The 17227-nt window shown below is 33.4% G+C and overlaps 2 protein-coding genes across 5 annotated transcripts; one reads left to right on the top strand and one right to left on the bottom strand.

Moving 5' to 3' along the window:
- Window positions 1204–3325, top strand: LOC109357354 (probable receptor-like protein kinase At1g11050). The gene has a single exon (XM_019601268.1). The coding sequence runs from the start codon at window positions 1278–1280 to the stop codon at window positions 3114–3116; it is 1839 nt and encodes a 612-aa protein (XP_019456813.1). The 5' UTR covers window positions 1204–1277; the 3' UTR covers window positions 3117–3325.
- On the bottom strand, window positions 4797–16441 carry LOC109357127 (DNA topoisomerase 2-binding protein 1-A). Of its 4 annotated transcripts, none has more exons than XM_019600867.1 (18): window positions 16108–16441; window positions 15985–16027; window positions 15215–15336; window positions 14629–14736; window positions 13685–13829; window positions 13519–13610; window positions 13146–13239; window positions 12052–12541; window positions 11677–11819; window positions 11162–11508; window positions 10340–10507; window positions 7285–7575; window positions 6731–7147; window positions 6568–6612; window positions 6386–6471; window positions 6027–6114; window positions 5529–5778; window positions 4797–5113 (listed from the first exon to the last, which is right to left on the bottom strand). In XM_019600867.1, exons 1-17 carry the CDS (start codon window positions 16285–16287, stop codon window positions 5701–5703), a joined length of 2937 nt encoding a protein of 978 aa, XP_019456412.1. In that variant the 5' UTR covers window positions 16288–16441; the 3' UTR covers window positions 4797–5113; window positions 5529–5700. The 4 variants fall into 4 exon arrangements, with proteins under 4 accessions (XP_019456412.1, XP_019456414.1, XP_019456416.1 ...); XM_019600869.1 differs by having other exon boundaries at window positions 4797–4999; XM_019600871.1 differs by having other exon boundaries at window positions 6027–6108.

Here is a 17227-nt window from a genome sequence, read left to right as displayed (position 1 = left end):
ATCCAACTGACCAAATAAGTGACTAAAATAAATGATAAGAGGAAAAAAGAGAAATATTAAATAACTTTTAAGTTTAACTCACTTGGTCTGTTGGATTAAGAAAATAAATGGTTGAGATTAAATGTAATTAATGTAACTTAACTTCGCTTCTCCTATATATATTATTCCTTATCCGTTTTTTTAATTCATTAAGTTAGACATGTTCAAATTTAAAATAGATAGAAAATAAAAAAATTATGTCACATAAGTATTATTAATGTCCTTTATAATAGTATAAGTATGGAGACTAGTAATTTATGGGTGAATTCATCCTAAATTTATAATGAAATGATGACAAGTTTGATGTCTTCCTATTTTTCTATGTAAGCAGGTGACCAAAAAGAACATCCGAAGGTGCCTTCCCAGTTCCTATGTTCCACTGTCTTCTCTTCCACATATTATAATATCTATTATTTATTTCAGCTACTTTAAATTCTAAGACTCACGTGCTTTAATTTATTAGTGGTTGCTAGTACTTTTAGTTACTTTTTTATATTTGTGATTTGAGTTATGAAGAGAAATAATTAGCTTCAAAGTCAATATACTTAATAATTCTCAAACCTTCTATTTTTATTTTTTGTATCTCTTTAAACTCAATTCACAAACAAAAGCAAATGTTTAAGCTTACAAAAGTCATTTTATGGGAGGTGTAATAGTATATTAACTTTTTCTTCCTCAATTTTAAATATCATAATAATTAACTTCCTCATTGTTATGTCACCTAGTAATTACTATTTTAAGAAGGTTAATTTTATAATAAACAACTATAGTAATACTTTTTATATTTTTCAAGGTGTAGTCATAATATGAAAATACTATAACTTACCTTTTTTATTGTAACTTCTAATTAATATCGTTTAGCTTTCTTAGACTAAAGTTGGCAAAAATGTTGGACAAGTTTCATTACTTAAACAAAAAGATGTGGATAAAGTATGTGCTTATTTAGACTTTAGATTAAAGAGGCTAGAATCATTGGATCTATTACGTAAAAAAGAGTTTAAGAATATTGGTAGTAACAAATTGATTATGACCACACAAAAAGAAACAAAATCAAGGTACTTGGTCAATTAATCAACACACACTTGCATGTTACTATGCATTATTTTATACAAAACATGCCTTTCAAGTTTCAACCATAGCATGCCAAGGTTGACTAGTAAAACCTCTGAAAAAATGGCCTATTATAACTGTCCAAAGTTCCCAATTTTGGTGTTTGTGGCTGCATCAAAATCTCACAAATGGATAAGCATTTGATTCTAATGTCTATGTTCACCATTTTGATAGCTGGTGCTTCTGCAGCATCTTCTTCATGTCCTATGGATCTCAGCTATGTTGAGACCTTTCCTTGGGACACTTCAACATGTAGAGACCCTATTGATACTCAACACTGTTGCCAAACTCTTCTTAGCCTCTTTGGAATAGGCCTTGCACAACACCTCAAAGAAACTTCAATGTTTCAACTATCTAATGAAAACACTTCATCAACTTGTTTATCTGATTTCAAAACCATGCTTTCAGCCTTGTCACTCCAACCCTCTTTGGTCCCTTCATGCTTCCAAAACTCTACTCAGTTTGTTACCAACACTTCAAGCTGTGCTGGTATTGTGAATATAAGTGATTGGAAGCAAAAAGTAGGTACTTTAACCCCTTTAGACACATCTTGCAATGGTGATATGAAGGTGCAAACTAGGTGCAGTATTTGCACTGATGCTGGATTCAAAGTGACTTCACAACTCACAAGTATTGATCCAAATAATTCCACAAAGTGTTTTTACTTCTCAATCTTATATGCTGCTGCTATTGTTAATGAGTTAGGTCCTACAGATATAGGCACTGCAAGTTGCATACTAGGCTTGCCACTTTCTAATTCAGCAACTTCAAATAAGAAACAAGTTTTGAAGATTGTTGTGGGGTTAATTGGTGCTCTTGTTGGTGTAGTGCTTGGTTTTGTGCTCATAATAATGTATAGGAAGTGGGATAAGAGAAGGAAAGAGGATAATATTCATAGGTCTATTGAAAATAGTGTTAGAGCAAGTGTTTTGCCTAATGCTGGTGCAAAATGGTTTCACATATCAGAGCTTGAAAGAGCAACAAACAAGTTTTCACAGAAGAATATGATTGGTCAAGGTGGTGATGGTGTTGTGTACAAAGGTACTCTCCAAGATGGCACTTTGGTTGCAGTTAAGGAGATTTTTGGTTTAGAAACAAAAGGAGATGAAGAGTTTTGCTATGAAGTTGAAATCATAAGCAAAATAAAGCACAGAAACCTTGTTGCTCTAAGGGGTTGTTGTGTTACAAGTGATAACTCAAAGGGTAAGAGAAGGTTTCTTGTTTATGATTATATGCCTAATGGAAGCCTAAGTTATCAATTATCTATTGCTGGGGCTAATAGGCTAACATGGCCACAGAGAAAGAATATAATCATTGATGTTGCTAAAGGGCTATCTTATCTGCATTATGAAATCAAACCTCCGATTTATCACCGAGACATAAAAGCGACAAACATACTTCTGGATTCAAAGATGAAAGCTAAAGTGGCAGATTTTGGATTGGCAAAGCAAGGTAGTGAAGGACAGTCTCATCTTACAACAAGGGTTGCTGGCACATATGGTTATTTAGCACCAGAATATGCTCTATATGGCCAACTAACAGATAAAAGTGATGTCTATAGCTTTGGTATTGTGATACTTGAAATCATGAGTGGAAGAAAAGTGCTTGATAGTAACATGAGTTCTTCCTTGGTTCTAATCACAGACTGGGCATGGACACTTGCAAAATCAGGAAAAACTGATGAGATTCTTGATGAATCAATAAGAGAACAAGGGCCAGAAAAAATCATGGAAAGGTTTGTGCTTGTTGGAATTCTTTGTGCTCATGCAATGGTGGCATTAAGGCCTACTGTTGCTGAGGCTCTAAAGATGTTAGAAGGCGATATCGACATTCCTGAATTACCAGATAGGCCAGTACCACTTGGTCATGAATCATTTCAATCTTCTCTGTTGGCTGGTATGCAAAGAAGTGGAAGATCTTCACCATATACCATGTCATCTTATTCAACTAGTATGAGCACATTATAGATTGAAGCTCTTAACTAGTTATGATTTCATTGTGCACATAGATACTCTTTGGGTAATCTTCAATCTTTGTTTCTTTTTTATTCTTTTTTTGGTAAACACTTGTAATATGATCATACACAAAAACAGAAGAAATATTTGATATGAAATTTGATATGTTGCATATGTAGTGTTATAAAAAAAGCTTATAGAAATCCAATGTGTGGTTATAAGGCAGTGAACATGTTAAGATGATCAACAATCCAACACAAGAATCCTTTCCTTATTTCTATTTTGAAATTTTAGCTCTATAAGTCAACCACTCTAATTATTTACTCGTCATAAAGTAATACAAATGAATAGCGAATGATATAATAACTATACAAATTTTTACACTGACAATACATAGATTTTACACTAAGTTTTAAACTAAATGTATGAGATACCCTTTGGTTCTTTTCTTTTTTCAGTGCTTATCTGTTTCTTTTTACATTTAAGACACATAATTTCTATTTTATTCATTTATTTGACAACTTTAACCCATTGTCTTTCTTTTTGCCGCAATGATTGACCACAAGTGGAAGTTCAAGTAATATTTTCTGTAAACTTTTTTCAACAATGTCCAGCAGACATTCCTATCCTCAATCTTAACTTAATCATATACATTAATCAATTGGCAACTTGTGAAGATCATAAGCAAAGTAAAGCACCTGAAATATTTATCAAAAAAATAAAAAGCATTGGAATCTTGTTGCTCTTAGGGGTTGTTTGGTGATCACCACCACCAATCTGCATTTATGCAACAAATATTAAAAGTTGACAAATGAGGCCTACAGCCTACTTGTGCAAGTTAACCTCCTAGCCTAGGATTATTGATTTTTATTCTTTTTAAAAATTATTACTTATGCATAAATCTATTCAATATTTTGTTGATCATAATAATAACTGTTTTATATTATCACATAAAGTAAGAAAAATATGAGGTCATTTAAGTCTCTTTAAATTAATTTCCAAAAAATATATTGGACTCAATGTGTATTTATTTTTATTTCAACTTCATAACTTGTTTTGTATTCTCTTTGTTCAAACTTTGACATATAAAATTCACATGGTTATGTTTTTTTTATAATTTTGGGGCCCAAATTTTTTCCCTGCACTAACCTATAGGATGTTAGGACCTACCATGGTTGAATGCTGCAATTAAACCAAAATAAAGATGCGATTAAACCAAAACGGCATAAAAGGCAGACCTTGACATCAAAGTAACTTTACCAGGAATTAATTCATTGATGCATTTAAAACAAAATAAAGAGAAGAAAAATACTTAACTGTAAGATTCTATTTTATATAATTGGGAGTCTTAAATGGTATATAATCATGACAATGCATGTTAACCTTGACCAATACAATGAGTAGACCTAACTGTAAAATAATTTTATACATGAATGAGTTTATGCTCACAATTACAATCATATACTTAACAAACAACTTTTATAAGTTGTTAGAATTTTTTAGCATTGGTTGAATGTTGCAAAAGCAGATAGACAATCAAGAAAAATCAAAGTTAGAATTAAAGTTTTCAAAATTACTTTTGAACTAAATAAAAAGGTATGAAGTTAGTTCTTATAAAACAACTATTTCTAATCCTAGGCAACTCTTGACCTCATGTGTTGCAAATTTTCAGGCTCGCACTTATTTTTTTGTCCCATGCACAAAGCACATGGTGTGGGCAACGTTCTTTGCATTTAACTTCTACATCAAAGCTAAACAAATTAGTACATTGAGAATCTAACTAATATCAACATCATGTGTAACAAACTATATTCCGAACCATTTCACAAGAAATAGATTTCAACATTGCTCGAAGTTCGATCTTTGCCTTGTCATAAAACTCTACCATTCTTGAGCTGCCAAATTGAAGAACAAATCATTGAGATAAACTGATTCTTGACACCCTCAATGTCAACGAAAGCAGCAACGACTAAAAGTTGCCAAAATATTAATGATCTAGAAGAGTGACTCTGTCAATAAAAGAAACGTGATTTCAAAATACATAGATAAGAACAACCATAAAGTTGCTCATGTACTTGTGGAAATATCCAGTATCAGTAATGTGTACAATCTGAATTAGTGAACGCAAACCAAATTTGTGAAAAGCATTCTGTCTCCTATCAGAAAAATCACGCCAACAGAAATTATTACATGGTAGCCAGTGTAATTATATAACGTTTTTTTTTTACTTTGCCGAGTTGAATCTCTTAATTGTTGTTAATTACAATGTACAAAGATTTGATTAGAACAGCCCTCCATTTTCTTTATACTTTTCCAGCCTATGTCCAAAGAATATAGGGGTGATGCATCTCAAAACCAAAACATGTGATGTCTTCAGACATGTAGATACAACAAATATAATAGATATTACCATTCTATACCAACCTGATGTTTATGTTTCCTCCATTAGTGGGCCAAGGTTGAGTTACTTTTATCAAATGCAAATGGTGAAGGACAAAGGACTCTTGAGCATTAGCTTGTAGCTCAGATCTACCATCAGATCATGAAATGAGAAAAATGCTCTACTGAAATCTTCCTTCAAGGGGGTAGTCCTATTTCATTGCAAGCTACTTCGAGTTCGGACTCTGTCTATAAGCATTTGCCTTCCCGATAAATCTTCTTCGTAACTGACAACCTGCATTAGAAAATTCAAAACTTGTTATTGGGGTATCATCAATAAGACAAAAATGAAAGGTCATTCACCCAGGATAGTTATAATTTTGTCATTAGTCAAAAGTCTAGGCTGAAGGTAACTAATACTTGTTACAGTGAGAGATAGATATAAGACAAGAAATCCTCTGTTTAATATAACAGAAGATATAATCAAGACATAGTATGGACAACTAGAAAAGAAATATGAGTTGCTGATGACTAAGATAAAACCTGAGATTCTGTTTGTGTTTCACTAAAACCATCATACATTCCGGTTCTTCGATCTCGAGAAGCCTCGCCATTATCATCCTGTCTGGCACTTTTAAAACATGTAAAGTTCAGTACATATCTAAGAAGTAAACAATGATATGCATGATGCTGCTGATAAAGTTTTCCCAAGATAAAAATAAATTAATTCTGCACTCAGAACACTTGAGCTTCTGAAAAACTGAACTATACCACTAATAAACAGATCATATATGTCTACTCAAGGCCCCATAGACATAAAATGCTGTATAGATTTGACAAGAGAGGACAAGACTAAATGACAACAGTGTATTAATTTTTAAACGGAACTATAGAGCGCTAACCTGTTTAACCAGTTTTTAGATAACCCAACGACAGTATGAAGATTTGAATTGTCTTCACCAAGGGCTGAACAATCGGACAAGTAAATCTATTCCACCATCAAGGATTGCTACTAATAAATATTATAAATATATAATAAAATAAAACATCAATGAAATCATAATAGATTGCACTTAAAGGATACACTTCTCTCACACCCTGCCTGCACTGGGGAACCCTGATCATGGATCTTTGAAAGAGAAACAAAAAAGAGTGAATTAACCAGGAAGACATCGGACAAAGTGGAGCAATCAAATTTGACAAATATGAGTCATTGACATGCCATAAAAATAAAATCAGCAATTTACCTTACTTGTCTGCTCTAACAAGTCCTCAATTGCATCAGCGACATCAGGAACAGCATGTGAAACCTCCCCAACATATTTATGTACATTGTCTTCAAAGAAATTCATATTATTGACATGAATACTTGAATCCACTGCAAAAGGCACTTTATCATATAGGTCATGCTCTTCCACAAGCCTTGCTTTTTTGCTGTAAATACTTGATATTTTAGAATCAGTGCGATGATTGTCTACTTCACTACTAAAGTATATATTTGGGATGTTTCTCAAATCTTGTGATTGACTTGGAAACTGGGATGGCATGTCACTTATCATTCGAGCAGCCTGAGTAGGAAATTGACTCGTAATGCAAGCTCCTGCCTCTTGGTCTTGATCAGTGACTTCTTTTGGTAAAAATTGATCAACTGAAACAACTGCATTCTGAAAAAGAAAATTATATATTGGTAAGGACTTCTATCTTTCTGAAAAAGAAAATTATGCAGAAAGAAATGTTTAGCACAAGCATACATTAAAGCTCAAACTGCCGTGTAAGCAGCAACTGAAGGAATATAAATTACCTTTTTGACACATTCCAATATCCATTCGGATGTAACTGATCGGACCCCCCACTTACAAGCAGCCTCATACTTAGGACCATTGGTGAATCTACACAACAAATGGGTGACCTTCTTAGTCAACTTCTCCACAAATTTAGCTCCCAGAACGAAACACAAATTTCTAAGTAGGATTCTGTCTTTCTCATCATATTGTGAAACACAAAATCGGAAGCTTTCAAACCCAGGTAATGGAACACGGCAAGGAAGTGGGGAATAAAGAATGTGACCCTCAACATCCAGCAAGGATCCAGCCTTGAACAAACACATCATAATAAAAGTATCAGTATATATACAAACAATATAAATTCCCAAAGAATCGTGTTAAGTTAACATAAATGAAATCAATGAGTACATTTTTTTTATTTTTTAAAATACTATGACTGCATTAATGATTTACAATCATTCGAGATTTGGAACCATTACTAAAATTAATTGATCAGAATGAAAAAAGAAACATTATGACCACGGATCATTATCAAACAAAGACAAACATAAGCAAGCTATAATTTCATTAGATAGGTCATATACATAAATCGAACAACGTCATAATAAACTATCATAATTCGTAAATCATGTTCATTGACAAAACATTAATTTCTAAATCTTTCATAATCATTTAGCCTATAGTTTTTCTTGGTCTCTCTCTTCCTCTAGAAATTGGACTAACATTTACTCTCCTTACCAAAACTTTTAATAATCTTCTCCACACATGTATAAACCACTTAAAATATGATTCTACCATCTTTTTTATAATAGGAGTTACTCCAACTTTCTCCCTGATGCATTAATTTTTAATTCTAACTTATCTACTATGCTCACTCATTCAACACAACATTACCATATCCATTACATGAGTTTTCTCCAGTAAATATTTTATCACCCAACATTCAGCCTCATAAAACCTTTAGAGTCTTATAAATGTGCGATAAAAATTCCCCTTAAATTTCAGTGACATTTTTCCATCACATACAACAATTGAAGCACTCCATCATTACATCCATATCGCTTGAACCTTGTGGTTTACATTTCTGTCAATTTCTTCATTGTGTTGTATGATTGACCCAAGATACTTAAAACTAATAAGTTAAAGTATGATATGATCTCCAATTATCACCTCTACGATTGGGTTTGTCCGCCTCCAGCTAAAATGACACTCTAAATACTCTGTCTTACTTCGACTTATAGAAGGTCATGTACTTCTAAAGTTTGTCTCTACATTTATAGTTTCTCATAATTCCTTTTTTGAGTCTCTAACTAGAATAATATCAACCACAAAAAACATGTATTGTGACACTAGATCTTGGATATGCTCAATAAGCACACCCAAGACCAACGTAAACAAGTAGGGGCTCAATATTGACATTTGGTGTTGTCCTGTGATAATATGAAAATCTTATGAAATCATATATCTTGTATTCTCACACTCGTCTTGACCCCATCATACATATCCTTGATTGCTTGAATATAAGCAATTCAAATATTTTTCTTCTCTAGAGCTTTCAACAATACATTTTAGGCACTTTATCACATATTTTCTCTAAATCAATGAAATCATGTGCAAATAGTTTTGGATTGGTACCTTTACATCATTCATCATAGCAAGCATATAGCCTCCATTGTCGACCTCTCCGACATACAACCAAATTGATTTTCAGCATATGCATCTCTTGTCTTAACCTCCGCTCAATTTACCTCTCCCATAACTTCATAGTATGGTTCATAAACTTAATCCCCATATAATTTGCACAATTTTGTATGTCGCCATTGTTCTTATAAATAAGGATTAAAATGTTTCTCATCCACTCTTGTCATTTTCTTAGACTTCATAATCTCATTAAACGACTTTGTGAGTCAATTAATGTCTTACTCCTTGAACATTCCACTCCTCAATAGGTATATTATATGGTACGACCATGTTGTCATTCTTCATCATTTTCAAAGTTTCTTTCACATACAACTCATGAATTCTACGATAAAAGATATGATTTTGATCATCATCCTTCATGTTTAATCTACCAGAAAGCAAGGAATCATGTTCATCATTGAAAATTTTGTGAAAATAGTTCTTCCATCTTTTTTTAATATCTTTGTCATTCACCAAGATCCTTCCATCTTCATCTTTAACACATTGCACTTGGTCCAAGTCTCTTCTCTTTCCTTGTTTTTTACAAGCGTGTAGACACTTCTTTCCTCTCCCTTGGTACTTAGAGATTCGAATAACCCATCATATGCTCTATCTTTCGCTTTGCTCATTATTTTCTTGGTCTCTATCTTAGCTAACTTATAGTTTCCCAGCTTTCAATATTTTATACGATGGTCATGATTTATAACATTCTCTTTTTGTCCCACTACTATGATTTCTTTATTGTTTGGTCCATAGCCTCTAGATTCACTTCACATCTCTTGTATTAACTTCCTAATTCCTTTGATCATTTTGTCCAATATTTCATTAGCATTTCTTTGTTCTGTCAAAATCCTTAATCCCAAAAACCTTTGCTCGAAGATCCTACGTTCATCTTCCTTCAATTTCCACCATTTGAGTCTTGAGACTCTCGTCGTTTTCTCTTTGCTCTATTCTTATCTCTTATATCTATAACTAAAACTCGATGCTGGGACACCAAGCTCTCTTTAGGTAAGACTTTGAAGTCGAAGCAAAACTTTCTATCGGATTTGTTTACAAGAAAGAAATTGATTCGAGTTTATGACACTCCACTTTTATGTCATAAGACACAACCATGATATCAACTTTTATTTTAGAAAAGTATATGCAATAAAAATATGGATCGTGTATGATTCAAATATTAAGTTCCTGAAGCCATATGTAATGGATACGACATTTGTTATTGGGCCATGACATAATTTGTCTTTCCCCTTGAAAATGCATAAAATTTATATACATCCCTATTTCTTCTATTATTAATCAAGATATATGACCAATTGAGCACCTGAAATTGCATAAACTGAAGTCTGAAAAATAAACCAGAAAAGGAAAATTTGCATCCAAACTCGGGCTTACCTCCAAGCAAGATCGTATCCAATGACTGGAAATATATATACTTTGCGAGTTGCCAATGAACTTTGGTGTTACACCATGACACTCAATAGTATAGTGAACATTCTGATTTGCCTGCTCGCTTATTACCTGTCCACTCCCTTCACTTATCCATTGGACAATCTCAGCTCTCTGGCAGAAGGGATCAAAACTAAGTTAAACATCACCCATGAACATATATGTGTACACTTTTTGGTGCAATAGAAAACCTGTGTACATATAGCAACTATTAATTTTAGAAACTGGGAAAAGTAAAGAAATTAGTACAGTGACTTTACCAAAATCAAAATAGATGATTCAAGCATTTGAGATAATGAGGTCCAACAACCAAAAACTGATTTAAATAGTTAGTGGTACCAACCATCTTTGTAATTATTTTAAATTTGTCAACAAATTTCTAACAAAACAGTAATGCCAACTTAATGGTTAGCACATCAAGAAAATTTATACAATGATAACCACTTACTTGACACAGCCTTACTACTAATTGGGGTTTGCAGAAAAAATAAACTTTAGGGAACTGAGAGTTCATTTGTTTAATTGAAATCATGCATTTGTTTTCTAATGAAGCTGAAGGATTTGCTAAAATATGAGGGTGGCAAATTGATGTCTAAAAACGTATATATCTTATCAAGAAATTTTAAAGAAGAATCCTAGGTCATCCCTAAAGTTCACCAACTGAGCAGTTCAAGAGTGTTGTCCAGATATATTTAACCTTCAAGGATCATAGTGAAAAAGTGTATTCTAGTAATCTTTATACCGATAACATAGATCTTGAAAACTTACCCTTTCTTCAGGAAATAAATTTGAGAAGCAAAATATTTTCCCTCTGAAAACAGTTGTTGACTTCACTTTTTTAACACTGGAGTCTTGTTTCATCCTCTTTGGAACCTTAAATTTATCGACAGGAAGTTCCTTTTTTGACACGGATCTTCCCAATGCTTTACTGGCTGTCAGAACATTTATACCCATATCTGGCTTCTCTTTGCTTTTCTCCAAAGATACTGGCATTACAGCTCCGGAATCCATAATATCCACCATGTGGTCAGTCTGCAAGCTTTGATGAAAGCCAGAGCTTTTACCTTGATCAGTAGACATGGTGCTTTTCACTGCTGCTCCTTTTACTGAGGCTGCTGAGTTTTAGAAATTAAAGAACAAAAAATGCATGAATTCCATACATAGTCATGAACTACAAGAAAAACCTAATAGATTAACCAAAAAGCATTCTGCAGCATGAACATGACTAGAAGATAACAAAGTAACAAACAAGACTCCATATGTGAACATTATAACTAGCAGACCTTTAGGAAGAAATAGATCACACGCAATGTGTCTCCTAAGAACAGGGACTTCTTTCTTTTGACGGTGACAGTCTTCAAGCCAAGATGTCGTAACAACATAAATGACACCTAAAGAAGCGAGACGCCTTATATCCTTCTTTTCCCTTCAAAAACACAAAAGTGTGAGAAGATCAATCACAATTCACAAGTATTATAAAAGGAATAAACTTCACAAATTAATCCAATGAGATATCTAAGTTGGTGAGAGTAACATCTAGAAATCATCGACATCTATATTGCTAACAGTCTAACGAGTGAACTCAGGGAAGCTGTCAAGAAAGACAGCAACATGATATGCATTCAAAATGTTTCATCTCAATATCAAAATAAACTTACATTTCTGAAGGGCAGCCAATTACTATATGTGTCAACTTGTCATTAAAAGACATAGATCGGGAGCCCCCACCTTTACGCACCATATTAACTAGTTTCCGCATTTCAGATGTTTCAAAGCCAACAAGTAATATTCTGCACTCTGATAAGTACAGATCATTATCATCAGATTCAGAATCATTGGCAACAACACCATCAAAGTCCAATTCATTGCTGGACTTCACCGGTGGTACTTCAGCATCTGCCTCTTTAACAAATACAGGAAAATTTGAAAGCGGAGACATGCATTCTGACTGTGTAACTTCTAGATCTCTATCCACACAGTCGGTACGAGAAATAACTGTCACATTTGAATCTGCAGCTGCTGCAGATGCCACAGATTGCAATTTACTAATTTCCTTTTCTTGGCTATGTTGCACTGTTGAGTCCCTAGTTACTTTATGTGAAGATAAAGATCCATTCTGTACAGGGTAGGACTCCTCATTCAGACATGCTATCCATGAAAAATAACAAATAAATAAAATCTGAAGGTCAGATATTGTGAGTGGTGCCATTATTTTGGAGATGAGACAAAAAGGACAAAGGAGTTCTATCAATAAAAAAAGAGAAAGGATAAAAGAGAGAATATATTTAAGTAACAGGACACTGAATAATTGTGTTGTGATACAAACACTAACATTAGACTTCTATGCATGGATTAAGTTTCTATTTTAGTCCTCCAAAGATATCACAACAACATCATATTGGTCCTCCATTTATAAATATCTCAACTTAGTCCTCCAAGAATATATGTGACATTAATTAGGTCCTCAAAGGACCACACTGAGGGCATTAATTATCATCAAAGGACAAATATGATATCAATAAATGAAATACCAAATTACCAATGTGATGTCGCATAATGCCTATTCCCTACATGTACAAAATAATTTGGTTCACGTGCAAGTGTAGCACAACTAGTACAAGCCCTGCCCAAAAACTCCTGACATAATAAGACTACCGACATCAAATAAATTAATATTCTAACAAGTGAGGTCCTATTATTTAGTACAAACCCAAAAGATTTGCAACATAAAGCATTAAATTAAAAAAGTTACCTCTTCGAACAATAGATTGATCAAACCATTTACTTGTCACGATATGAATGTGGCCCCAACGTTTTGCCACTTTATATTTGTCACCTTCAGGAGCTTAAGGACAGTCAAGGAAACAAATATTCAATCCTTAAACCACAATAAAAGGGCTTTGAGTTAACGTACTGAATTATTTTGTCATAGAGGATCGCATTCCAGGCGCACAGCAAATGAAAAGAATAAACCTTTAAAACGTTTAAATAAATTGCACGCAAATTGGGGCATCTAATCCCTAAGGAAATAAAACCGAAATGGGTAGTTATGTTAAAAAGCAAGGAGGATGTATATAAATGTCTAAAAGAATCACAATCATTTAAGAGAGCTATTGGAAGGATATATCAGAAATCAAATGTGTGCACTTCTTTGTCAGTTCTGCAGAGTATTTTCCACCATTTTGTAAAATAAGTTTCTCCATCTCTCTGCGCTTATCTGAAAAAACTTAAGAATTAGCATGTAAAACTTAAGAACTCTGTAATGACCAACCAACAGATAGTTATTATAACCTGCTGGAATTCCAGTAACACAAATCGTTAACCCGGAGAAAGGAAGGACCTTGTATGACTCTTGAGGAACAACGCGATGCTCATCTGAGCATTGCTTTAACCACTCATAAGTGACTATCGGTTTCTTCAGGGTATTCAAAGCCCACTGCCAGACAAAAAGCCATGCATATTAGATTGTACAGTGTGAATGTAAGCTAAAACCTCAACAAAGATTGGACAAGAGAGTGGAACTGGTATAAATATGTTAGTATCTAGCAATGGGCTTCTCAGTTTTATTTACGGTAGAGAAATAGGACAAAAAATAATACTATGCAACAAGCACAACATAGGCGTATATACCCGGATTCTCTCTCTACCTTGCTTTATATAAATATACTATTAACATATTCTCTGTTGTTGTGCTAATTGTATAATTTTTTTTCTCCTCTTTCTCAGTTGTAAATAAAACTAAGTGCAATGCTAGACACAGACATATTTACATAAACCAGTGAATCAACATAGGCTTCAAAATAGAAAAAGCATTCCACCATTAGTCAAAGAATCTTACTTAAACATGAAAAAAAAATCCACTTTGAATGTAATCAATGAGAAAAATTAAATCATGTACCATATCAAACAGACAAAAAAAATTAATAATACTTCCAACATTTCTAGCCAATAACAATACCAACTATCACGACTCTGTTCAAGTCCAGAAGATTCCACCTTGGAACCGAATATTGTGTTATATCCTTTAACAAATTTCAAGCTATGAGGTACTTTGTTAGATTTATTTTAACATGCATAACATTACAAATCCCGTGAATGATTTGTGTTGTTATTTTAACCATGCAACTAATTAAGACTGAAAATGAATGAAATACAATAATATACAAGAAGAAAGACCCATTGCTTGTAAGTTGATTAAGAATGAAGGCGTGGATCAAGAATTTCATGTAACAGACCTTATATTTTGCAGCTAAAACATTTTTCACAATGACAAAGTTCAAATCCAGTGATGCCTTAGCATGTAGAACTCCACCCATTTCAGTCACTAACTCTTCTATCTTAACCTGCAGGGTCACATACATTACACGTCATCAATTAAGAGCAAATATAAGAAGGGTGAGGGAAGGAGAAGTCACCAAGAGAAAATAACTAAAAGTGGAAGAGCCTTGAGAACAATGGTAACAAGACTTTTACAATGTTCTTCCAAATTCATAGAACCAAAACAATGAAGAGAACAAGAATATCAAATTTCCATCTGTAAAACTTAAATGAACAGGGGGAATGTATGGAAAATAAGAATGGGAATGTATAATAGCTAAACATAATTAGTAACTATATCTAAAATGAAGTGATAGTATAGCAGTATGCAATCCAAAGAGAGCCAGATAGCACTTCATGGCCATGCTGGCAAATAAAGTGAAGAAGGATGGGTGCTTATCAACCTTGGGGGGAATTTAGTATTGATTTTCACCACAAACTTTTGTCAATTAAAATGAAAAGCTATAAACAGGAACAAGAAAATATGCACAACAATGAGAATACCTTCTCATCCATATCAAAGCCAGATGCAAGTAGCTTGACACCATCCATGGCCAGGCAACAAGTGAAGCCTTGTTTAGGTAGAGGTCTGCATTCTTTAGCACACGACAGAACACATCTAGGACCTGCATTGAAAAAAACCGGAACAATGTAGTGTTTGGCACGCATATATAACAGATTGAAACAGAATAAACAGAAACAAGGCATTAATAGAGTGACCATGTTCTGTTATCTTTGGTTCCACTCTTTTTAATTTTCAGTGGAACCAAAATGTACCATCTAACATCATGCTCTGATCCATTTTTAAAAGATTTAATTACAATTTTAGTCCTAATAGTTCCACGCTATTTTGGTTTACCTAAAACTATTTCTAACTCCTTATATTTCCAAAATCCTAGGAACACTCCATAGTCCATACTATACTAGGAATCAGAAACAAAACCAAAACGAAATAGGGACTAATTCTAGTATATTTTGAAAGTATAAGGATTTAGAACCAAACTTTTAAAATATAACAACCAAAACCAAAATAAATAAAACCTATTAAGTACTAAAATTGTATTTAAATTTTAAACCATAGTAAACTAGAGCAAACTTATATGTCAAACTCATATTTAAATTGAAATATCATAATTCATAACATGATATGAAAGACATTTCATAAACCTTCCTACACTACTAATAACACAGCTCTTATGTCATTGTTAACTATTGCAACCAAAAAACAAATAAAATGAAAATTGCAACAAATAACATGTAGTAAATAGAAATACCAAGCAATTTGCATCCCTTGGCTTTAAGATCTTCAAATTTGTCCTGCAAAAACCAGAGAAATAAATCATACAAAAAATAATTGGAATTAAATTAAAATAAAATAAGAGAGAGAAGGGAGATACGTGTTTATTGGAGGAAATGATGTGATAATCGTTGGTGCCATTGCGAGAAGGATCACAACAGAGATGGATTTGAGCGCCGTTATCGTTGAGCGCGTCGTGGAGCGTGGCGAAGATTTCAGGAGGAACTAAGTTTCGTGACATGAAGACGTTGGAGCCGATGAATGCTTTCGTCTTCAACATCTTCGATCTTTGATTCGGTAAGTAAAGTGAGTTTGGAATGATGTAGAATTAGGTTTGTGGAAGGAGAGAAAAGGAACACAGGGGCGCGAAAAAATATTGATAACTTTAAATGGTAAACGATACCAGAAGCGCCATTTTGGTGGTGTTTTTTTTTCTTTTCCACTTGTGTACTCGTACCGGAAAAACAATCATGTCCGAGCTGAGAATATCTACCAGTACTTAGGGTTAACTCTCACAGCATTACCATTTGAACTAACGTCTCCATTGGTGGTGATGTTTTTTTTACAAAGGAAATGGATAAGCTTAGTTTTTTCTACCACTTTTATTTCTTTATTTCTTCAAAAATTATCCTCTCAAATGAGTTCATGGTCAAAACGAATGATGTTGAGTATAATAAACAAGGCATTAGTATTAGTATATAGTCGTGTAAGATTTTACTATCTATAAATTAAATGGTTATGAATTTGGACTTATTGATAGAGAGACAGTCATACAATTGAAGTAGGTTAGTACCTTACTCACGGTGATGATATGATATTGATCAAGGGTCTGTTTGTGGGTTTGATTTTAAAGGGAAAAATAAACACTCAATAATCATCTCATAAATGTTCATAACTTCCAAACCTTTCACTTTGATTCCTTATTCTCCAAAAACCAATTCGCAAATAGATCCTAAAAGTCTAAAATTGTCACACAATTTTTTTATCCTTCCACTTTTGTCGCTGATAAAATAAATACTTAAATTAGTCCATCAAAATTCCAACATGGCCTCTTAGCTCACTACAACGACATCCTTCAACCCCAACATGAATAATAAATCCTAATGGAAAACTTAAGGACAATGAACAAATATGAATGAGTGAAGAGAGAGACCAATATGTCCAACGTTTGAATTTTTAAGAGGCCAGTTTCAGTGTTTATTTTCAAGGACCATAAGTAT

Source organism: Lupinus angustifolius, chromosome LG09 (assembly GCF_001865875.1).
Source record: "Lupinus angustifolius cultivar Tanjil chromosome LG09, LupAngTanjil_v1.0, whole genome shotgun sequence".
In the NCBI taxonomy this organism is placed as follows: domain Eukaryota; kingdom Viridiplantae; phylum Streptophyta; class Magnoliopsida; order Fabales; family Fabaceae; genus Lupinus; species Lupinus angustifolius.
This window is presented reverse-complemented; position numbering and strand designations above follow the sequence as displayed.

Excerpts from the sequence above, each read along its gene's own strand:
- LOC109357127 (XM_019600867.1), bottom strand. The coding sequence starts at position 16,287 with ATGTTGAAGACGAAAGCATTCATCGGCTCCAACGTCTTCATGTCACGA. Across the intron at positions 16,028-16,107 it reads TCATTTCCTCCAATAAACAC|GACAAATTTGAAGATCTTAA; the intron begins GTATCTCCCTTC and ends TGGTTTTTGCAG. Across the intron at positions 7,576-10,339 it reads GGATACGATCTTGCTTGGAG|GCTGGATCCTTGCTGGATGT; the intron begins GTAAGCCCGAGT and ends TGTTTGTTCAAG.
- LOC109357354 (XM_019601268.1), top strand. The coding sequence starts at position 1,278 with ATGGATAAGCATTTGATTCTAATGTCTATGTTCACCATTTTGATAGCT.